The 24,997-nt window shown below is 38.8% G+C and overlaps 1 protein-coding gene across 4 annotated transcripts in view; it reads right to left on the minus strand.

The window, feature by feature from the left end:
- The window catches only part of mapkap1 (MAPK associated protein 1), a 271,086-nt gene that overhangs the window by 87,057 nt on the left and 159,032 nt on the right, over nt 1–24,997 (minus strand). For all 4 annotated transcript variants that reach the window (XM_073052618.1, XM_073052617.1, XM_073052616.1 and 1 more), the window contains one exon: nt 22,287–22,399. In XM_073052618.1, coding sequence (XP_072908719.1) covers nt 22,287–22,399 — 113 coding nt within the window. The remainder of the gene's footprint in view (nt 1–22,286; nt 22,400–24,997) is intronic.

The raw sequence follows: 24,997 nt of genomic DNA on the forward strand, positions 1-24,997 counted from the left end.
ATTTATTATCTGTTTTAACTCATAAAATACTACCCACACTCTTCTCTGCAACAACCTTCACACAACCCTTTTTGCCAATGCACTCAAAACCACTGATGAAGCCTATACTCCCCAATGCCATTAGGCTTTACAATTCTACCGCCAGGACTTAAGAACTTTTTAAAAGCTATTATTAATGCTTTTTGAGATAGTGATTTAGATGCATATCATATTTTTTTTATTTTTTTTTACTGAGTTAAGTATTGTATGTAATTAGTTTTGCTACAACAAGTGTATGGGACATTGGAAAAAAAGTTGAATTTCCCCATGGGGATGAATAAAGTATCTATCTATCTATCTATCCTTTCCAAAATGCAAGATCCTCTACAAAAATCTAATCCTTAATAGCACAATTTAAAAAATCTCTCCCCCCCATTCTCCAACAATCAACCTTCTAACCTTAACAATTTTTTTCTATTATTCAATTGAAGATCTTGATACACTCACTGGCAACGTCCGAAATTGTACCAAGTGCAGAAGAGAGGAGAAGGTCCTTCCAAGATACAACGAGATGCAGAAGACAAAATGGGAAAACTTGAAGCCAGACAAAATTTAGCACATCTACACAAAAGTCAAACTCCTGGTCCAAATGGCATCCCTCCATTCCCATGAGAAAAAACATTAAAGCTATTAGTACGAAGTCCAACAGTTGACGGCAAGACAAGCAACAACGTGGAAGGAAAGTGAAGGAAAGGCTGAGGTGAGACAGTGCATCACTTCGGAAGAACGATAAGATTTGAAGAAAAGCTGTAGAGACAATCAACATAAATTAGAGTAATTGATGTAAATCAGAGTAAAGCCAATGTCCAGTTGGGGTCCAATTGGTGGTACAGTAATCACTGCTACCATCTTGAAGCATCACACAGCCAGGTTTGATGCTAACTATGTGCCGTCTATGTGGATTATGCACATACTCAGGGTAGATTTTTGTTGGATGCTCTCGTTTCCTCCAACATCACGAAGATATGCATGGCTAAAGTGCAAGTTGCTCTTTCGTTCAGCTGAGTGGCAAAAGATAGGGAAGTTGCTGGACATGCAAAAGTGAATACCGACAGGATTGCAGATGCAAGCAACTGCAGATACTGGAACCGTGAACAGAGATACAAACTACTGAAGGAACTCAGTGGAAAGATGAATAGTCTTGACCTAAAATGTTAACTATCCTTCCCTTCTGTACATGCTGGCAGATATGCCAAGTCCCACTGATAGGATTAGTCTGATAGAAGCTTTCATGGGCCCAATTGGTGTCCTCCCATGTCATAAGATGGTAGGTGGCTGAGACACAACAATACAACAAGCGTGCTTGAAAGGATAAAATCCTGTACTGTTGAGCCATTGCTTACTACTTACTATTTAAATATCAATGAAGATATCAATATCTCAAATTAAATCGTAATGTCTCACCAATTTCTTCCCTTAACAGCAAAACAAGGCAATTTTGACTGTGCAGATTAGTAATTTGATAAACTCTTATTTTCTAAATGATACCATACCAATAAAATAAAATAATGACTAATTCCACGTACACATCAATACAACTCTGGTCATCTCCCATAGAAAATATGTACATACAAACATCAAAAGGCAGGGTAAAGTTAAGATGGCACTAAACGGAGACTCCTTTGCATGCATCTTCCGAAACAGCTTTATTTCTATCTTTGACATCTTTCTTTTTCCTTTTCAGGGCATGGGGGGGGGGGGGGGGTTCTTTTGAAGACCCTGACCAGAAGTTACACTCTGACTATGGTTCTGAGCAGGAAAAGGACCCACTCTCAGGGCCTCACGACCAGCCACTTTTTGATATCCTAAGGATGCGGCCTGTGTGCCTTCAGGGTTCTGGAATTTTGTGGATCTGGGGACATGCTGATTCTGGGCCGATGCCCCTGACTGAAGCGTTGCGGGGGAACACGGAACATCGGGAGCAGTGGGTCAGCTGTTGGGGGTTGTGGGTCCAGAGAGCTGCACCTTTTTGGTGCCCACTCGCTGGCCGCAGAACTAGAAAAAAAAGCAATGCAACGGACTTTTAACATCGTAAATCAGCAAGTTGTTTGTTATGTCACCCCTCTCGCTCCCTTATTAGGAAGAGAGAGCAAGCCTGTGGTATGTCGAATTATTGGGTGAATGAGTAGTTTCTGGGGAACTGCAAGTCTGTGTCTTTATTGATGCTTTGCTGTACGCTTGAGTGCTCGGTGGTGGGTGCTGATGCTTTTTTGCTGGTGGGGGTGGGAGGGGGGTCACTGCCTTGCTGCTGCTTGTGTATGGGAGGGGGAGTTGGGATGTGGTTGGGGTTTCTAACATTTTAACTGTCATTTATTCTTTGGGGCACTCCCCTGTTTTCATGGATGTCTGTGAAGAAAAAGAATTTCAGGGTGCATATTGTATACATTTCTCTGACATTAAATGCACCTATTGAAACTTACTGAAAAATGTAACGGCATATTCTTGTAAGTTACTTACAACCCTGCAGCTGGCTTTGTTTGCCTCCAGTATTTAACAGCCTTGCAGTTCCTTGGTTCTAATTTAAAGGATAAATATAGAGTAAAGTCAATACTAACTTCACTTAGAAATTAATGTAGCAGTGTTATCTTTCATTTTGTGATGAAAACTTGACCTTCCAGTCACATGTATTGGTGGAGTGCTCATGGGGATGTAATTTAACACAAATAAGGCCTATTTATTCACTCCATCTTCAGGCACAACAAATGGCAAATAGCCCAGTGGTTATGAACCAGCACATCTACACAATTGGATTGCAATGACTCTAGTCTAAGCACTGACAGATGACAATGGCTCTACAATATCAGGAATGACCCAATGTAAGTAAATCCAAATATTGCCACAAAATTAAAGTTTTCCCTCAATTTTTTTTGCCCTTTTCCTTGTGAAGGTACAGTCTCCATCCAAGGGTAAGATTTCATTTCAGCAATATAACCTTCTGTTTGCAAACAACCAGCACCTTGGACACTGAAGATTTACAGGCTATTGGACAAGTCCAAATCTACCCTTGTAACTAACTTTTTATTCTCTTTATTGGAGTTTTGTTTTCCACACTTTTTCTTCTACTTGCAATTAATCAGAGATTACCTCTGTTAGGGTTGAATACTGCATTCAAGCTTCAATAATAAATGTACTTTGAATCTTTGAATTACTTCAAGCTATAACACCAAGTACCAACATGCTAAATATTTCCAACGATACTGGTAGATTTCATCACCAATCTAACCAAGTTGTTAGAGTACTGCAAATGAAGTGTTAGATGATAGTCTATGATGTACTACCGAAGGAGAAGAGGATTAAAGTGAACATTGTTAATGTTTACTGAATACCTTTAAAGCAATACTCTTCAAATTGAAGAATTCTTCCAACACTTAAGAACATACTTTTCCAAATTAATGACATAGAGAGGGATAGAATCCTTTATGTTTATTGAAAGCAGATGTTTGAAGTTACAACTGATGATATAAAACGATCATTCATGTTGGGAGTGAAGACAGTTGATGATTAGTCTGCTCATAACTATGGAAAATGCAGATCATGTCTCCGAAAAAAGCTGGCGTCCGTTCAAGTCTGTCTGTATTCATAATGTTACAATTCTTCATAAATCCATGGACTGTCTGACATTTAAAATAAACTCTTAGCACACTTATTAGAATACAAGATGCCATTTAATCCAGTCATAAAAGTTCAATGCAAATATATCTAAACCTGGGCAAGAATCCAATAAGAGTACTGCACAAAAAGGGCAGAACATTCAACTCAGTGCCAAATGTTTGGAAAAAGCCATTAGCAGATCAGTCGAAGCTGTGTTGTTAGTTTTATTTTAAAGCAGAAGTGCACTGATTCTTGATAAAGACTGGAAGGTTGCTGGGGGCCAAAAGGAATGTAAAAGTTGATGTTACAGTAGATTAGCAATTATCTTTATTGATCAGCAGATTCAAGAAATTGAGTGGCTTACTCCTGGCTATAATTTGTGTGCTTCTATTATTTTCCTTCTTTGCCCTACCACAACCTTAGTGTAGAGGTAAATCAGACAGGATGAGTAACGGGAGATGCCATCAACAAGGGTCAGTTTATTATCTCTCAAAGTTCAAAATTATACAGGGTGGCAACATTATGCATGCTAGCATAACGGCTAGAGTAATGCTTTACAATGCCATGATCACTGATTGGGGTTCAATTCCTGCTGCTGTCTGTAAGGAGTTTGCATGCTCTCTCCATGACCATGTGAATTTCCTCTGGGAACTCCAGTTTTCTCTCTCTTTCCAAAGATGTACGGTGTAGGGTCAGTAAGTTGAGGGAATACTGTTCTGGTGCTGGAAGCATGGTGACACTTGTGGGCTGTGCCCAGCACATCTTCGGATTGTGCTTTCCTTTATTTCTTAAAAGACTTGGGGGATCCATCTTTGGCCATGGAGCTAAAAAGAACATTTTTCGATGATTTTCTTGGAGGGGGTGTGTGTGTGTATGTATGTATGTATGTATGTATGTATGTATGTATTTATTTATTTATTTGAAAATCGGATAGATGAACAGGTCCAGTTTAAAATTTGTTGGGGATCTTTGACACAAAAACCCAAGCAATGAAGGAAAATCTCCATTCTGACAAAAACACTTGATCCACAATGACATTTTAGCTCTCCAATGCACATTGGGTCAACAATACCTCAATTTTCATCATGACTTCCCTGAGAATCTATAAAACACTTGAGTGTGTACTCTTACCTGATGAATTGAGTTCAGCAAGTCAAATCGAACCATTCAGCAAGACTGCATACTGATGCAATAGAACGACCCCAACACCAACTTCATCAGCTTGTGCAGAATATAATTTTTGACTGAACTACCTTTGATTTGCCACTTCATTCCAAGTATTCAAGTGACTAAAAGTTAACAACCAGGTGCAGCTAACAATTAGAAAGGCAAATACTCTATTGGTCCATACAATGAGTGGATTAGAGCAAAGGAGCAGAAGATATTTTAATGCATTGTACATGGAAGGAGTGCAATGAATTGCTCTTGGCATTGTAGGTTTGCTGTATGAGGAGAGAATGAGTAGGTCAGACCTGTGTCCTGATGCAGGGCCTTGGCCCGAAATGTAGACTCTTTATTCCCCTTCATAGATCTTGCCTGACTTGCTGTTCCTCCAGTATTTTGTGTAAGTTGAACTGTATTCTCTAGTGTTTAGAAGAATAAGAGTTTTTCCTCATTGCAACTTACACAACCAATGATCACCGATTGGGGTTCAGTTCCCGCCACTGCCCATGAGGAATCTGTACGTTCTCTGCGTGCCCTGCTTTCCTCCCACATTCCAAAGATTTCTGGGTAGGGTTAGTAAGTTATGCATGTTACGTCAACAGCGGAAGCATGGTGACACCTGCAGGTTGCCTCGCACAATCTGTGTCTGATTTGACACAGACGATTGTGTTTCAATGTACACGTGACAAATAATGCTAATCTTTATCTTTACACAATTACTAGAGGGCCCATCAAAGGGATGCAGGGCAGAAGTTTCTTCTGACTAGAACTTGGGTTGAGGGTGGTGAACTTTTTGGAGGCTGAGAATGCTGAGTCACTAAATCCATTGAAAGTACATGAATATATTTCTGAACAGTCAGGGAATCAAGGGATATGGGGATAGTGCAGGAAAATGGACCCCAGACAGAAATTTGTTGATGATCTCAATAAATGGCTGAACAGGTTTCCAGGACGAGGGTGGCTTATTCGTTTGTCATTTTTACACATGTATAAATTCTTCAAAGCCTGTCTGACTGTGCATTTGATCATCTTTCCTAACTCTTCATTACAATTGGTGCACTTTTCAGTACAAAACACTAAAATATTTTACTGAATTTAAAAAGTTACAGAAAAGGCAATTGTTTTTCCAAAGATGGAAAATTGCATCACAGATTGTTGCTGCTACTTTTATTAGAGCAGCTTAACCTGAAAATGCACTGATACAAAAGAGTAAGCTGAAGACCACACTGTGCCAGGAAAAACGCAACAGGAATAAGGGCTTTGCCACTCCATCTTGAGGAGAAAGAAACATGCTGCAGTGAATTTTAGTCACTGAGCAAAGCTTATCTCCATTTTTTTCTTCAGAGATGTTAACCTATAGGAAACCTCACTCTCAGAATGAAAGAAATATCATTGAAACCTGCCAAAAAAAGCTTGAAGACATTCACCCCTGAGTACTGGATCACTTACATCACTGAAGTCACTATCCCATTTATATTGCAGAAGGCTGTTGCTAAACTGGGACAGTGCCAGCTCAAATTCTGCCCAGAATAAATCAGTGTCACCAGCTGAAGCACATAACTTGGTATCAATTTTCCTTGCTATTATTTGAAGTTATAAGGCTAGCAGAAAATTTCTAATGGCTGGACTCTGCAGTTGGTGAAACTGTCAGTGTTTGCTGTCACCATGCCATGCTGCTGACAATAAACTCAGGATTTCCAAACATGCATGGCTTATTGCAGGAATCCCTACATTGCTGTCAGCTATTCGGTGTTCCTCCACAGGGCACACAGCTTGCAGCCTTCTCTACGTAATGAAGGGAAACACTCAGTTTACGAAATCAAACTCACCTCATTGTGAAATGGCCTTATTGTTTTTTTTGGAAGATAAGCAAATTAGTACATCACACCAGGGCATAATTATTCATTTTCAAACACTTGGTCTACAATATTCAATTTGAAAATGTGGGTTGCATTTCCTTCAAACAAAACAAAATGCAGAATGATTTGTTTTTAAAAAGTGTAACATTTCAGCTTCCATCCAAGCTCATGAACAAACTCCAAAATCATTTCAAATACACAACGAGACTTCTCCCATCCTGCTTATTTCACTTCCACATAACTGGTTGTATGATGACGTCATTGAGTCATTGCTGGTCCACTGAGGAAATCCCTGCTGGATTAATGGAAGTCCACACCAAAAAAGCTACCCTAGTCTTAGCAGGTTTGATGTCTCTTTAGAACAGAGATGAGGAGGAATTTCTTTAACCAGAGGGTGGTGAATCTGTGGAATCACTGTCACAGACAGCCATGGAGGCCAAGTCACTAGGTATATTTAAAGCAGAGGTTGATAGGTTTTGATTAGTCAGGGTTATGGGGAAAGGGCAGGGGAATGGGGTTGAAAGGGATAATAAATCAGTCATGAAAGAATGGCACAGCAGATTCAATTGGCCTAACGTCTGAATTCTTATGGCGTGTGTTGCTTTGCCACCAATCAAAAAATCCATACCAATAAATAGCATAGATGAGTTTGAGACTCCTCAGCAAGAATTTCTCTGTCACTCTCTGCTGCTCAGCCTCTTTGATTTCCCTCACATTCACTCGCTTTCAGAATTAACCTAGTGCTTGACAATGGAGCTATAGTGGGGGAGGGAAGACAAGTCAGTTATTTTCTGTCCAACTACTCAGCCCCTTCCCTGCACCAAGCCATGAGGTTCATTTCCCCTCAGACGAGGGCCTTTGCATTCATAGCCTTCATGATGACCTGCCTTCCTGTTGGATAAAATGTCTATTATGTTTATCACTAAATCTTTCACTGTGGTTATATCTTATTCCACAAAACAGAGGAGTACATTGAGAGTGATAGTATCTAGGATCTCTTGCGAAACCTGGCATATTAGCATTCGGGTGCATGGTGCCCAGAAGTCTTGTGGGTCAATTCAGCCTTCCATGCAATCATCTACTTCATCTTCAGTCATTTTCAAAAGCTTTTCCATTTGCAAGTAATACACACAAAATGCTGGAGAAACTCAGGTTAGCCAGACAGCAGCTTTGGAAAGGAGGAAAGAATCAAAGTTTCAGGCCGAGACCATTCATTGGTTCAGATTACAGATGTTGATCTGAAAAATCAACTGCATTAATTTCTATAGATGCTGCCTGACTTGCTGAGATCTTTCAGCATTGTGTGTACGTTACTCTGGTTTTCCACCATCTGCAGATTCTTTTGTATTTCTCCATCTGTTAGCATCTACCCCAAACCCATGTGCAGACCTTGCCCATGACTCAAGCTTAAAGAAAGACACGAGAAAGATCAATTGAGGCAAGATTGGTCAATTTCACCTGTTGAACTAAACAAGGACTTATTCAGTCATGGTTTATCTTCCTTCCACACCAGCACACTGATCCTGAGGAGATTCCCAGTCATTGCTCTTCCTTATTTAACGGCAGCCTTGAAGTGACATGATGCATTTTCAAACAAGGCTTTAACTACTTTTCACTCCCACACTTCACCTTCCACCATTTATTGCTGGACCACATCTCTACCATCCGACCTTAGAGAAACCAAAAGAAATACAACACAAAAAGGAAAACAATAAATCAATATAATAACTTTTTTGTGAATGCTGGGAACTGATGAAATATATGAAATAATGTATGGATGGACACAGACAGAATCAGACAAACAGATTTTCTCTCTGGTGCATCCAAACTGATTGCAATCTTATTTGTGATTCACTGATGTTTCTCAGTGATTTGAGGGCACAGAAAGTCACGTTAACAAACCAACATCAAAGTGGGTGGCATGGTGGCCAGCGAAATGCTATTACAGCACCAGTAATCAGGGTACAATTCCCACCACCGTCTGTAAGGAAATTGTACGTTCTCTTGTGACTGCATGGGTTTCCTTGGGTACAGGTTAGCATGTGACATTGGCACCAGAAGCATGGCGATACTTGTGGGCTGCCTTCAGCCCGCATTGGTTGTTGACTCAAACGATGCATTTCACTGTACGTTTTGATGAATATATAACAAACAAAACTAATCTTTCATTTTTACTCTTAAGACTATTTGACTAATTAGCATATAAATATTAAAACTCCAAAAATGTGCCCATCTTACTTGGGATTATCCCAGTTCTTCCACGTACATTGATAAAATATTTTTCACGACAGCTATAATCATTTTTACCATTTCGACCATCAGACGTAGGAAAAGAATTAGGCCATTCAGCCCATCGAGTCTGCTCTGCCTTTCCATCATGGCTGATCCCGGATCCCACTCAACCCAATACACTTGCCTTCTCACTATATCCTTCGATATCCTGACCGATTAGGAAACTTGTTATGCGGAGGGGAACTTTAGTCAGGGAACATTAGCTTGTTAGCCACATATTTTGCAGCTAACCATCACTTGCAAAAACTTGGAAGGAATTGACTGATCACCCTTTTGATTACACCAGGTTCAAGGAGCAAATAATGGACATTAATGCAAGTTTTATATTGATAATTATATACTTGCAATTTGTTGGGCTATCTGACAACCACTAAATGGCATATCACAAGAAGCTCTATTCTTCCAATACAGTGTATTCCAGTTAACTGGAACACATCGGGACCAGTACATTTGGGCCCAATTAAGCGACTGCCCTAATGAGCTGAAGTTTCATGAAAATAGTTAAAAGGGTATATTAAAAAAAGACAAACTCCTGCTTAACTAAGTAACAAATTATTTAAGTGAAATACAGAACAAATTAGAAAACTACCAATAGTAATACAGTATAAAACTGTATTAATTTCTAATTGTTATCAATGGAGGAATTCATACAGTGTATACTGATATGTTCTTTTGATTGACTGCTATGACTGACTGTAAAAGAACAAAATCAGTGCCATCATTGCCTTCCCGCATGTACTGGCAAAAATCACTGCTTTTTAATTTCACGTTGGTCATCCCAAATGAATAACATAACACAAGCAAATGCAACTGATGCTATTTAAAAACTGCTCACTCTAAGCATGGAGCACAAAATGCTAGAGCAACTCAGCAGGCTAGGCAGCATCTATAGAAAAGAGTAAACAATCGATGCTTCAAGCTGAGACCCTTCATCAGGACTGGAGAAACATAAAGATGAGAAGTCAGAGTGAGAAGGTGGGGGGAGGGGATGAAGAAATACAAGGTGATAGGTGAAACCTAGGGAGGAGGGGTGAAGTAAGGAGCTTGGAAATCAATTAGTAAAAAAGATAAGACAAAAGAGATGATTGTGGACTTCAGGAAGGGTAAGACAAAGGAACACATACCAATCCTCATACAGGGATCAGAAGTGGAGAGAATGAGCAGCTTCAAGTTCCTGGGTGTCAAGATCTCTGAGAATCTAATATGGTCCCAATATATCGATGTAGTTATAAAGAAAGCAAGACAGCGGCTATACTTTATTAGGAATTTGAAGAGATTTGGTATGTCAACAAATGTACTCAAAAAGTTCTACAGTTGTACCGTGGAGAGCATTCTGACAGGTTGCATCACCGTCTGATATGGGGGGGCTACTGCACAGGACCGAAAGCATTTGCAAAGGGTTGTAAGTTTGGTCAGCTCCATCTTGGGAACGAGCCTACAAAGTACCCAGGACATCTTCAGGGAGCAGTGTCTCAGAAGGGCAACGTCCGTCATAAAGGACTCCAGCACCCAGGGCATGCACTTTTCTCACTGTTACCATCAGGTAGGAGGTACAGAAGCCTGAAGGCACAAACTCAGCGATTCAGGAACAGCTTTTTCCTCTCTGCCATCCGATTCCCAAATAGACACTGAACCCGTGAACACTACCTCACTTTATTAATATATATTATTACTGTTTTTGCACAATTTTCAATCTATTCAATATACGCATATCATAATTGATTTACTTACTTATTATTTTTTCCCTAAATGGACATTGAATCTTTGGACACTACCTCACCTTTAAAAAAAATACAGTATTTCTGCTTTTGCACGTTTTAAAAAAATCTATTTAATATATGTAATTGATTTACTTGTTTAATTATTATTGTTTTTATTTTATTTATTATTTTTTTCTCTGCTAGGTTATGTATTGTATTGAACTGCTGCTACTAAGTTAACAAACTTCATGTCACATGCCGGTGATAATAAACCTGATTCTGACTCTGAGCTACAGGGCTGGAGAAGCAGGGATCTGATAGGAAAGGACACATGAACATGGAAGAAAGGGAAGAGGAAGCAGCACTGAAGGGAGGTGATGGGCAGGTAAGAAGATGAGGAGAGAGAGGAAAACGGGAATGCTGGGGTGGGCATTACTGGAAGTTTGAGGAATCGACGATCATGCCATCATGTTACAAGCTACCCAGATGGAATACGAGGTGTTGCTCCTCCAACCTGAGTATGGCCTCATCCCGGCAGTAGAGGAAGCCAAGGACTAACATGTCGGACTGGGAATGGGAAGTGGAATTAAAAATGGGTGATAACTTGGGACATCCTGCATGGTGTGTTTTCTAATGACTGCACAAGTGCACATAACTAACACTAGTTAGAAAATTATTGGCAACAGTAGTCTCCTGTCCCAATTAAGTGGCATAATTTCCCAAATACACAAAAGAAACAAATTTTCATTTTCATTGTAACATTCAAGATGATTGTTGATACCTTCAGATTCTTTATAGTTCCTAACTTGAAGTAGTGAAACCATTTCATTTTCACTCCTGGTCGTTTCTGGCAACTCTAAATCTGAATGCTTGAAACTGTAGTGCGCTAAATGGATCTGAATTGTCTTGCTGCTTATTTCTCGCCAGCTATATAGCATGGTGTAGTGTCTAATGGCAACACATCTGCAAGCGACTGACACTAGTTGGAAGCTGTCCGGCAACTGTCTCCTGTTCTAATTAAGCGGGATTGTCCCAAATAAACAAATGAAATTGCAGCTATTTTAAGAAAAACAAGTAGCTGCCATGATAAACTAATGGCACAATTAACTGGAATCCACTGTATCTGAAGCATGTTAAACAATGTGTAGTTAACTTTCCTGTATATGAACAAAGCTTTGGTATTTTGAACATTTTTTTGATATTTATTCATTTCTGAATCCTCAGCAGATCTCTGCACAAGTTGCTTTCCATAAGACACAGGAGTAGAATTAGGCCATCTGGCTCTTTGATACTCCTTCACCATTCCATCGTGGCTGATTTATTATCCCACTCAACTCCATTCTCCTGCCTTCTCCCTGTAACCCATGATTCCCTTACTAATCAGGAAACTATCAATCTCCATCTTAAATAACTCCACAATTACTTGGCCTCCACAGCCATCCATGGCAATGAATTCCAGATACACCATCCTCTGGCCAAAGAAATTCCTGCTCATCTCTGTTCTAAATCAATGTCCCTGTATTCTAAAGTTGTGCTTCCCCCACTATAGAAAACATCCTCTCCACATCCACTCTATGGAGGCTTTTCAATATTCGATAGGTTTCAATGAGATCCCCCCTCATTCTTCAACATGAACTTCACCCTTCCATTCCACAGTTAGGATCGGCACTTCTGTTTCGCCAGTAAGCCATTTTCCACCTGTGACTGCCAGGAAAGCTTTCAACCAAAAACCCAAACATGTCCACTGAGACAACACACTTCGGATTTATCCAACATGACTGCCTCTAATTAAATATCTGCCGTAACAGCTTCCTTTGCACATTCATCTTGTGCTGCAGAGAAGAGATCCTCAGAATTAGGCAGCATTGTTCACTTTTTATTTGAACTTCTTCCCCAAAGTTCTGACACAAGACATGTAACCTACAATGATACAGTACTTGCATTAACCCCCTACTGCTTTCCCTAGTAAAGCTGTTGTTGTTTGTAAAGCTGCTTCATAAAGCAATGCGAGTTACAGATGCTTTCTTTGTCCTTACCTTCCAAGCTAGGGTATACTCACAAGGTATTGATTTCAGCCATAATATAAAATGTTGAAGAAAGCCCAGAAATATATCTCAAATTTATATAAAACTAAGCGCCAATGTTAATTCAAGACAGGAGTTTTAAAATAATTTCAGATAATCTTAGTTTGTGATTGAATTGAGTGTTAACAGAAAGAGATATGCCAACAAAGATGAATTTCCCTTTACAGAATGCACCTTTGCAATATGCAGCATTGTTGTATTAAGACGTTGTGAGCAATTTTTATTGCTTCAATTCCCTCTTAAGGCTGGCACAGTAGCATTGCAGTAAGCAGAACACTACGACAGTGCCAACAATTGGGGTTCAATTCCGCTGCTGTTCATAAGGAGTTGGTACATTCTTCCCATGACTGCCTGGGTTTCTTCTGGGTCCTCCAGCTGCTACCTACATTCCAAAGATGTACGGTTAGGAGAGTTGTGGGTATGCTGTGTTGGCACCAGAAGTGTGGCGATATTCATGGGATGCCTCCAGCACTATCGGTTGATGATGCAAAAGAACATATTTCAGTGTATGTTTTGATGCACAAGTGACAAATAAAGCCAATGTTTTAAATCCCCAACCATTCTAGCTGCCCTTGCTTGGTGTTTTCCCCACTGTTCAATACAAATCAACTCATGTTTCATCATTTAGATGCATCAGGGTATGTCTGCTGAACCTGCATCAGACAAGGGAAGTAAGCCCATTTTCACAGAGATGAAAAAAATTGAAGGAACAAGTGTACTGGTCAATTTTTCCATTAATCAAGTTTACTTAAATGATATTGGTTGTTAATTTTTATATTTTATTTACTTATAATTGATTTAAAATATATGGGATAATCAGGCAACAGGGGCTAATGCAATTCTATAGTGCTAAGCCAAGTTTCAACAACTATCATCTTATTCAATAGTGGAAGCAATGCAAGCAGCTGAAAAGTTTTGTTTGTTATGGTATGTTAAACATTGAAAGACTTTGCCACATTTGACAGTCTGCTAAACTGAATTTTGGCTTAGCTGGCTCTCAATGTTTATCAGCAGCTTTGTTAGTACACTTTGTGCTGCCATAGTGCCCCCCCCCCCCAATCGCCCACACAGTCCCTCTCCCTATCACAATGGCACAATGGGTTCTATTTAAAATTGGGGATCCTTTAAGCATAATGTGACACTGATAGATCGGATAAAGGCAAGTTTGTTCTGACAAGAGCCAACATTTCAAGTCCAGACCCCTCATCAGGATCAGGATCAAGGGTCTCAGTCCAAAACATTGGCTCTTTATTCCTCTCCATAGATGCTGCCTGACCTGCTGAGTTCCTCCAGTATTTTATCTGTTGCTCTGTATTTTATGCGTGTGTTGCTGTGTATTTTCAGCAGATGCGGAATCTCTGAGGTTTGTTCTGATCAAGTGGGTTGTCACAGGCAGCAAGTTCTGGCCCGAAGTCAAAATTTGTGTACTTAAGACCTTTTTCACTTCAATTTTACTCATCTTAAATAACAGAAAGATTTTAAAAACTGTTGAGTATAACGTACATTTGTTTTCTGTTGGGCATTTGTCACAATAGCTGGCGATGGCCTACTTGCTCTTGGGATGTCAGCAGTTGATGAGGATGTGGGCTACTAGTCATTAGGCCTTCTACTACCAGATCAGCTAGGGCCAGGCTGGGATCACAGGTAGTAAATCAAATTCAGCACTATTTAGCCAGTATTTAGAAATAACCTAAGCAGAGCTGATTTTTAAATAAATGTGTGTGTGTGTGTGTGTGTGTGTGTGTGTGTGTGTGTGTGTGTGTGTGTGTGTGTGTGTGTATACACACACACACACAAACACACATACATATAGTGGCATACAAAAGTTTGGGCACCCCTGGTCAGAATTTCTGTTACTGTGAATAACTAAGCAAGTAAAAGATGACCTGATTTCCAAAAGGCATAAAGTTAAAGATGACACATTTCTTTAATATTTTAAGCAAGATTACTTCTTTATTTCCATCTTTTACAGTTTCAAAAAAGGAAAAGGGTCCTAAGCAAAAGTTTGGGAACCCTGCATGGTCAGTACTTAGTAACTTTTCACAAGTATCACAGCTTGTCAACGCTTTCTGTATCCAGCTTAGAGTCTTTCAATTCTTGTTTGGGGGATTTTCGCCCATTCTTCCTTGCAAAAGCCTTCTAGTTCTGTGAGATTCTTGGGCCGTCTTATATGCACTGCTCTTTTGAGGTCTATCCACAGATTTCTGATGATGTTTAGATCGGGGGACTGCAAGGGCCATGGCGAAACCTTCAACTTGCGTCTCTTGAGGTTGTCCATTGTGGATTTTGAGGTGTGTTTAGGATCATTATCCTGTTGTAGAAGCCATCCTCTTTTCATCTTCAGCTTTTTTACCGATGGTGTGATGTTTGCTTCCAGAATTTGCTGGTATTTAATTAAATTCATTCTTCCCTCTACCAGTGAAGTGTTCCCCGTGCCATTGGCTGCAACACAAGCCCAAAGCATGATCAATCCACCCCCCTGCTTAACAGTTGGAGAAGTGTTCTTTTCATGAAATTCTGCACCCTTTTCTCTCCAAACATACCTTTGCTCATTGCGGCCAAAAAGTTCTATTTTGACTTCATCAGTCCACAGGACTTGTTACCAAAATGCATCAGGTTTGTTTAGATGTTCCTTTGCAAACTTCTGACGCTGAATTTTGTGGTGAGGACGCAGGAAAAGTTTTCTACTAATGACTCTTCCATGAAGGTCATATTTGTGCAGGTGTTGCTGCACAGTAGAACAGTGCACCACCACTCCAAAGTCTGCTAAATCTTCCTGAAGGTCTTTTACAGTCAAATGGGGGTTTTGATTTGCCTTTCCAGCAGTCCTATGAGCAGTTCTCTTGGAAAGTTTTCTTGGTCTTCCAGACCTCAACTTGACCTCCACCATTCCTGTTAACTGCCATTTCTCAATTACATTACGAACTGAGGAAACGGCTACCTGAAAACACTTTGCTATCTTCTTGTAACCTTCTCCTGCTTTGTGGGCATCATTTATTTTAATTTTCAGAGTGCTAGGCAGCTGCTTAGGGGAGCCCATGGCTGCTGACTATTGGGACAAGGTTTGAGTCAGGGTATTTATAAAGCTTTGAAATTTGCATCACCTGGCCTTTCCTAACGATGACTGTGAACAAGCCATAGCCCTAACAAGTTAATTAAGGTCTGAGACCTTGGTAAAAGTTATCTGAGAGCTCAAATCTCTTGGGGTGCCCAAACTTTTGCATGATGCTCCTTTCCTTTTTTTCACTCTAAAATTGTACAAAACAAAAATAATACACTAATCTTGCTTAAAATGTTGAAAAGGATCTTTCATCTTTAACTTTATGACTTTTGGAAATCAATTCATCTTCTACTCACTTAACTATTCACAGTAACAGAAATCTTGATGTATAGTGTGTGTGTGTGTGTGAAAGTGTGTGTGAGTGTGTGTGTGTCTGTATATATATATTTGGTGTGTATATATATACACACACACACACACACACAAACATACATACAAGCTCTCCTTCACAATTGAGGTGAGATGACTCAAGAATATTAGAATATTTCACTCAGTTATTTTGGGCTCCAGCTGCCGTAGTTCATATCCATTGTTGAAGGCGCAAGATAATGGACCAAGTATTGAGCAATGACACTTCAAGCAGTACTAAAAGAGAAAAGATTTGCCAGCGACTTGCTTGCTGAGACAGGATTTTCGTCAAAGTGGAACTGAAGGAATGGAAAATTTAATACCGCTACACTGTAATCATCATGTATTTGATACAAATTTATTTCACCGTGAATATAAAGCTCCCTTTACCAGCAAGCTTCATGAAACGGCTTCCAGAACTACCTTTGAAATTTGAGAGCAGTTTGCCCATATTTTATTCATTCATGGGATTATGAAGTGCACCGTTTAGCACTGTTTGTGCTCAGCATTGCAAAGGGCAGTTAACATTTACGTACAGCACTGGGGACATGGAATTACATACAAGGCAAAGCACACAAAATGAAAATTAATTACTTTAGTAAAAGAGATCAGAAAAAAAGTTAATTTCATCTTTAATAATGTTTTTTCTTTAAATCAGCTTAATTAACTGAGTGGCAAGGTCCTACTTATCATGGTAACCAAATTGCTTGGAGTCTCAGAGGTTCCTAACGCTGGTCAAACTAAGTTTGAATAATCAAACAAAGCAAGCCAAATACATAATCTGGGGCTTTAAACGGTGTGTGTTACAACTGGTCACAAGCTGCAACAAAGAAAACCATTCATGAAAAAGCATGCGCGTTCATTTCTGGGAGACCAAACATATCTAAACAAAATTTCTACATATACTACAGCACAGAAATAGAACCTTTGGCCATTTAGTCCATGCTGAACTATTATTCTGCCTCGTCCCATTGAGCTGCATCCGAACCATAGACCTCCATGCCCCTCCCATCTCTGTACCGAAATTTCTCTGAAATGTTGAGATCAAACCCACATCCACTACTTCCATATTTGCACTCAAGATAATAATTTCACAGGAAATTCAGTGTGACCAAGAAACTTTTAATGTATATGTTAACTAACAAAATGCACAAGTTGTTTCAAAGAAACAGTTTTTAAAATTTCCTTTTTTTTTGGAAGCTGATATTACTAAACAATTAATCACTGTTCTTTAAACAGTTAAGAAATGAAACAAAAATCTCCTTCGGGTAATAAAATTCCAATAGGGCAAAAATACCCTTTCATATAAAGGATATGATTAAGTAAAAACTTTGAAAATATTCAGCTCATTTATACAGATAATTAAAACTATTGATGAGCAGTTTATGAGCTTCAGTCAATAGGACTGACTGGTATTTAGTGTATACAGATTCTCTAGTTAGGTGAACCACTTTTGTACTTGACACAGCTGTGGAACAATCATTTTAAGCTCATGAATTCAAATACTTAAACTGAAGAACACTCCATGATAACTCTGTGTATGAATCAATACGGACATAGACGACTATTTCACCACATTTTGCACACTTCAACATTTTTTCCTTTCATCTGAAGGACACACAAGTGAGATATGAGCTTTTCAATGACAGAAGACACACTCGCTGTTGTGAAGAACTGCTGGTCTCACTCTTTTCTTTGCCAGGACTGATGAAAGTTATCATGAGTGTGACTGGCTGACTTGATTTTCTTTTTGAATTCTTAAAAGACTTTTCTTTTTTTAAAGAAAGAGCTATAGCAAGATCAATCCTTAACAAGTTAACAGTCAATCATCCAAAATAATAAGTTTCAAAGCTAGCCGAATTAGGTTTATTACTTTCTCACTCTGCTATATGCATTGATAAATTACTATCTGGGAATCTATCCTTTTGTGTGTGAATTTAAATCCTTTATAAATGTAACTCCTTTCTCAGGATCTTAGCAATGTATTTAAGATTATACATTTAACTTACTTAATTGATAAAACATAATGATTGTGTTTCGTGCTGCATAACCACGCCAAGAGAAATTACTGGTGACAGATGCAAGCAAAACGCCAAAACAATTTTTGAAACTTTCCACTAATGCTTTAACTTGGCAAATAGCTTCCCATATCTGCTATAATTAATGTGCCCACTATTTCGATTATTTAAATAAATGCACTATATAATAGGATATATTTTCATTTCATCTAACTTGAGTTGCAAGAAGTAGTTTATTCATCCATCAGTACTATATGTGCTCAGGTGTCCTGCAAATCTGGACATACCAACTAGAAGAATAAAAAAATGAATGAAAATTTGGAAGTGTATTGAAATGCACAGCTTAAGTAATGTTTCTCTGGGCATAGCTGAGAGCCCTCTAATGCAAGAGAGGTGTTTAAGCATTACCCTGGCACAATGAACTAATCTCTCCCTTGCTGGGGAGATAATGTGACCCCCAGAATACATAAAGTCACCCAAAAAGCGAACAAAAGCAGCTCTCAAAAATATAGAACCATTCATCGAAGCTAACGACTTGTTCATTATGAGTGATGATGGATAAAGACTTCTCATGCTGAGATGAAATCAAGATTTATATGCATTGCTTCCTCCTGCAACTTGTGGGAAGATCATCATCATTTAATTCTATCTCTGCGGCCAGTGATGGGCATCCAGAGAGCTGGTTATCAAACGGCGCAGTCAGCTGGCAAAATCAGAACGTGCAGTTGGCACATCTGGACTGCAATGCCACAGCTGAGGGTGAACAATGGCTCTTGGCAAGTGGCCAAATTGCTTGCAGACGCTAGCAGGTTTGATCCACAACCACCCTACCAGCTTTTTATGTGAATCAGATCTCTGAGTGTTAAATGCTCCTCTGCCATTTTTTTTTAACGGCTCTTATCAGCCCCACAGAATATGGCCTCGAGTCAGCCCATCCATGTCCTTTCTCACTTTATCTATTCAAACTTTTAATAAAACTCCCTGATTCATCCTCAGATGGTTAATTTAATCTTTTGACAGATTACACACCAGGAAATAAAAATTGCTAGAAATCAACTTTTACAATCTGATCGCAATTTGTGCTTCAGATGTCAACTTAAAACTTCTGCACTCCAGAACTGTCCCTGGTTTTAAAACTGAGAGTGACCAAAATATTTAGAAATTATGAACAGGCAAGAATGGAGGGGTGTACTTTACAATGATGGAAAAGAAATGGTTGTGCATTTTAATTCTGTATCCAAGGGATTTAAATTCTGTTATCCAACAGAAAACAGGTACAGGATATACACACATTATGCACTTTACATACAGCAATAATGACTGATTTTTACTCATATGCAATTAGTAGTAGGCTGAAAAATTCATAAGGTTACCAGTTTCTGGTTTTCTCATTAATCAGTCTGAGGGCATCAAGAGAAAACTGAGGGTACCTAGCAAATGTTTTTACCCACAAATACAAATGAGTCCCATTTTAGTATTTGCTTTTGGACTTTTCAACATACATCCTTGAAGACAATCCATTTGGTGTATTATAAACTCAAGCCGACATGCTCTGATGACATCAGCAATGGGGATCCCCGAGGACTTAGTTCGCTATTTAGCACTGCAGTGTTGCTAGTGCGATGCTTTCAGGCCAGTCAGAAGTAGTCTTTTAAACTGTCTCCAGTGAAATGTTCATACATTTCTTTTTGTCACTTGAAAGAAAGTTACCTTGAAATGAACCAACTATGCTCCCAACAATGCCAGCTCTTGAACAAGGTTTACTGGAATCCCCTTGATGGATGGCCAATGCAGCCCGTTTGTCTTTTTTTAATGCACATTTAGACAATCTGTAGTCTGGCTTACAGGAGGAACCTTCAGAAGATTGATCAAATTACTTCCACTGTTTTACCATTTCTTCAAAAAGTGAATGGCACATTAAATTAATGCATAGATAATTTCATAATCTTTCAGTCACTACCCTGAATGCATTGGTTAATAATTATTATTACTAAAAGGATCCAATGCATTGTTTCCAGATGAATTCACCGCAAAATTATTACAGCCTTGTCTCCATTAACCCTCTTTCCAATCGTCCAATGTAAGAGATCGATGTTACAGAGTATTAAATAGCCCTAGCAGTGACAAAAGGGCTGGTAAATGACATTACTGGACTGATAGTACAGTAGAGAATTACAGGCATTCCAAGTACAAATAAAGGTCACCGCTCCCATTGACTCCCAACACTTCCAATTCTATTGAAATTCACTGCTTTGACTCTATGCTTGTTTTATACTTTTTCTTGCGTTTAATCACTTTCATTATTGAAATCTGAGCTCTGGCAGCTGTCTATTATACATTATGGGAAATAATATCATCCAAGTTCCAAATCCAGTGTTATTCAGTGGTAAACTCAGGGTTGGCCCTCTCTTTACCAATCAGCAGAAATAAAAGGTAGGACCTTGCTGGGGAATAGCAGCCCAAAATGGCTGGTGTTCACTCTTAAAACACCAGAAGGTTCATGATGCCTACACCAAACTCAGGGCTCCTGAACTTACTGAATGAATGTACTCCAAGGTTGCAGTACAAACCGTAACCGTCCCACTCTCTCACCCCACCGACTTTATATCACTACGTGGAAAGCTGCCTCTGAATCTGCACAAGAAACATGATCTTATTTACATGAATGTCGAGGAACGGTTTTGGGGCAAAATGGTAAATAAGATAACTGAAATCTTTGAGAGAAATTCTCCACGATTCCATGGCCTCCTTCAAACTGACAAACGGCCAGCTACATTCCTCCACCTTCACACTTGAATACATTGGCCATTCCCTTCATTTCACTGTTAGTTGTGATCTGAATCATCTCATAACGAACCATTACCTTTGACCGAGATCTACTTTTGTTATACCCATGAGAAGCACACTTCCAATACGAATAGTCCATATTTAGAATATCTGGTTAGTGACTACTTTGACAACCTACATTTTCACTAATTCTACTCTGGAATGATATTTCAGTTAAGAAGCATCTCCTGCCAACCACTACCTCTCTCCACCAACTACCGCCAGTTAGAATTACGATCAAAGGATGAAAAGCGTGGAAGTATTTGGATAAAAATGTTTCAGATGTTGAAAAAATGTCAATTATATATATAGTTCCAAAGTTCAAGTTCTTACTGCACAGAAATGTAAGAAGAAATTATTAACTTCTCCCCAGAGTTACTTTACTGATGAAAGTATCTTCATATTGACCCCTTACAATTCCTGATACAGTGACTAAGAAAATGCTTTGTGATTTTAGCAGCTATGATGATATTGAATAGCAGAGTAGGTTAAAGGCAGAAAGGCCAATCCCTGCTCCTATCTTCTCAGATTCTCTGTTGTCTATTGGTTTGCAAAATGGTCCTAAGCCTTAACAAAAGACAAAAAGAATGAACGTAGCAAATATTACATTTATTCATTGGCTGCATCTGAGCACTTCAATCATTTGGTAACCTGCTCCTGTATGAAACAGAGGTTAACTAAGGATTTTGCCATTTGAAGCAATCAGCCTATCACTAGATAAAGTCTGCTACAAAAGTAGAAAGAAGAACAGAAGTAAAAAATGCTTGTAACAAGAAAAGAACAAAATGAAGTAAAATTAATAATTGAAATGAAGAAATTCCAGATAATGGAAGTCCAAAATAAAAACAAAATGCAAGTAACATTCCAGCAGCTTAGGCAGTCTGTGGAAAGACCTGCCCGTGCTGTCTCTCCTCTTTCTAACAGACTGCTTACTGGTAGAGTTTTTCCAGTATGTTTTTATTAAAAATAATAAAACAGGTAAAGAATGACAAAAAAGAATAATAAGGATCCTTCCCACTTCTTTCATGCAAAAATTGTCATCCTGAGATCCTGCTCTGTAGCTTCTGGTTAGTGCTAATACCTTTAGATCAATGTCTTACACTGTTCTTTGCATCAAATCATTTGCTTAACACTTGCAAATCAATCTAGACATAAAAATCTCTACTGATAAGCAAAATTCAAGCCTACCAAAAATGTTGCATATTTATATAACCGCTGATAAACAAATCACATTTAGCATAATATCAATATGCAAGTTACCATATTAGGTACCTTTAATTTTTGAATTAGATTCTCATTTTTACCTGCAGCCTTTTGTGACCCTTTTCTTCGTTTTAGAGCCTTCTGTAGTATCTCCTTCATAGTGACATTCATACTGTCAACTTGAATAAGTGAGAATCCACTCTGTGGTGCATTACTACAATAAAAGACGAACAAGCATCACATTAAAGAATATTTGAAACTCAAGTTTAATTATTTCACGATTATATTGATTACACTATATCAACCACTGAATTAAAGCATCTCAGATCACATGGTTGATATCATTTTGTGAAGTCTCTCAAGACATTTCATCATTAAACTAAGGGAAAAATTCACTATGATCAATGCAGACATCAACATTCAAGGTAATTACATAAATATGCACAACTGGATCTGAAGCAGATCATGGTAACTAAACTAACAAGTTGGGTTATTTAGTTTTATATACACACACACACACATCTATATATCTATATATAAATAAAGCAGCTTTTTTAATAATAAAATGAAATTCTAACACAAATTAACAAGTTCAACTTGAAAATTCCCAGCAGTTTCTCACAAAAAAATGACATTCAAGAAAAAAAAATTATCCTCCACATCTGTGCGGGGTACAATATTCACCCAGTAATTTTCAAACCTATGCAAAGGCAGATACTATCAAACTGAGCTGATTTCCTCCCCCCACCCCCAAAGAAATTAATCTTTTTTTTTAGCTTGACATCTGATTATATGCTATTCTAAAATATACATGTAACAGGGATTTTATAGGTACATAGCATATTTGTTATTTAACCATTAGGTTGCAATATTCCACTTTAAATTGGTGTCAAAAAGGCTGCTGTGAACTAAGGAGAGTTAAAACACCAATCTTTTCTCATGTCACAATTCATGTGACGATCAGCAACTTTTTAGTACCAATTCCCTCTCCCTCTGGAATTTAAACAGTAGAAGACTGAGAATTTGCCACATCAGCTGTTCTTGACACTCGATGAAGATGGTAACATTTTTCTGCTTCAGATATGAATACATCTAAAACCTATCTGAAGACTGGGCAAAGAATTCCTTCACCAGATATTAAACTTACAAATCCACATCCTTAAAAGAAATGTGTAAGTTTGACAGTAATCCTCAACCAGAACAGAGAAGCGGGGTAGAGGTACATAATGAGACAACCCAAAGTCATTTTTCTCGGCCCTCATTGCTTGTCTGATCCCAACAGATAGCTCAAATGTCACTGAGTTTTGTCCCATTTATGGAAGTAGTCTGTCAGATTTTCAAATCTTAAGGCTGAGCTGTTACAAACAAATTGATTAAATCATTTCAAAATATTTTATCCATTGGAGGTAGGCTGGCTGGTTATATTATTTCATTGATATGCACAAGAACCCATAGAATTAAGTATGAAGTTAAAGAAAAAACTGAATTGATGAAATCTAATGATCAAGCAGCCTCCCCTGAACAATTCAAACACCTTTTTTTAAAAAATAAATATGGTTGGTGAGAATGTAGTAAACTTTCTGAAAAGGCTTTTTAAAAATACATAAATAAACCTGCAAGGAAGTTGCCCTAAAGCTAATGCGTCTTAAAGGACATGAAATACAGTGAGCAGTTTTGGGCCCCTTGCTAAGACAGGATATACTGGCATTGGAGAGGGTCCAGAGGAACTTCACAAGAATGATTCCAGGATGGAAAGGGTTAATACAGAGTGTTTGATGGCTCTGAGCCTGTAATTTCTGGAGTTCAGAAGAATGAATGGGTATCTCATTAAAGCCTATTAAATACTAAAAGGCCAAGATAGAGTCAATGTGGAAAGGATGTTTCCAATAGTGGGTGAGTCTAGGATCACAGGGAACAGCCTCAGAATAGAAAGACATCCATTTAGAACAGAGAGGAGAAGGAATTTCTTCAGCCAGAGGATGGTGAATCTGCAGAATTCATTGTCATGGATGCCTGTGGAGGCCAAATCACCGGGTACATTTGAAGTGGAGATTGCTTGGCTCTTGATTAATAAGGGTGTCAAAGGTTATGGGGAGCAGACAGAAGAGTGGAGTTGAGAGGGATAATAAATCAGCCATGATAGCACAGTAGAGCAGGCTTAATGGGCCGAATGGCTTAATTCTGCTCCAATGTCTTATTGTCTTATGCATTGATTTTAAATTCGCAAGGAAGCGAAATGGTTTCTAACTAAAATAACAATTATCTTTTGGTCTTGCTGGGGTTTTAAAGAGTCCCTTTCCTTTTTGCTGCTAATTCCAGACGGGGATATGAACTCAACTACCAACACCTTCAAGACAGAAATGTGGCCAGCAATGAAGCAAATGGAATCTGAGCAACGTACCATCACCAGCTTAAACCAACAGCAAGTCAGGGAACAGTGCACTCGCAACCAGCTTGCTGGGCGCCAGCAAAAGGATCCTCTTGCTTTGCCAATCTGTTGGGCTAGTTTACCGTGGTCAAATCCTTCCCACCAAGCAGCCGGCTGAGAACTGTCAAACTAATCATACATTACACTCTGTCACCGAGTGCATGCTGAACCACAGCCATCACTTACATCAATATCTGGATCTGATCCCAGACTGCTCACTGCAGACGGGTTTGCAAGCCAAACCACCATCAGAGTTCTCTTTTCACAGTGACACAAGAAATACAAAGGTAACCAGTTTTAAATTTCATTCTTACCACTGTAGGATGCAAATAAAATTATGTATGTGCAAATACATTATAAACCTTTGCAAAGTTCTTGGAGACT

Source organism: Hemitrygon akajei, chromosome 7 (genome assembly GCF_048418815.1).
Source record: "Hemitrygon akajei chromosome 7, sHemAka1.3, whole genome shotgun sequence".
NCBI classification, from domain to species: Eukaryota; Metazoa; Chordata; class Chondrichthyes; order Myliobatiformes; family Dasyatidae; genus Hemitrygon; species Hemitrygon akajei.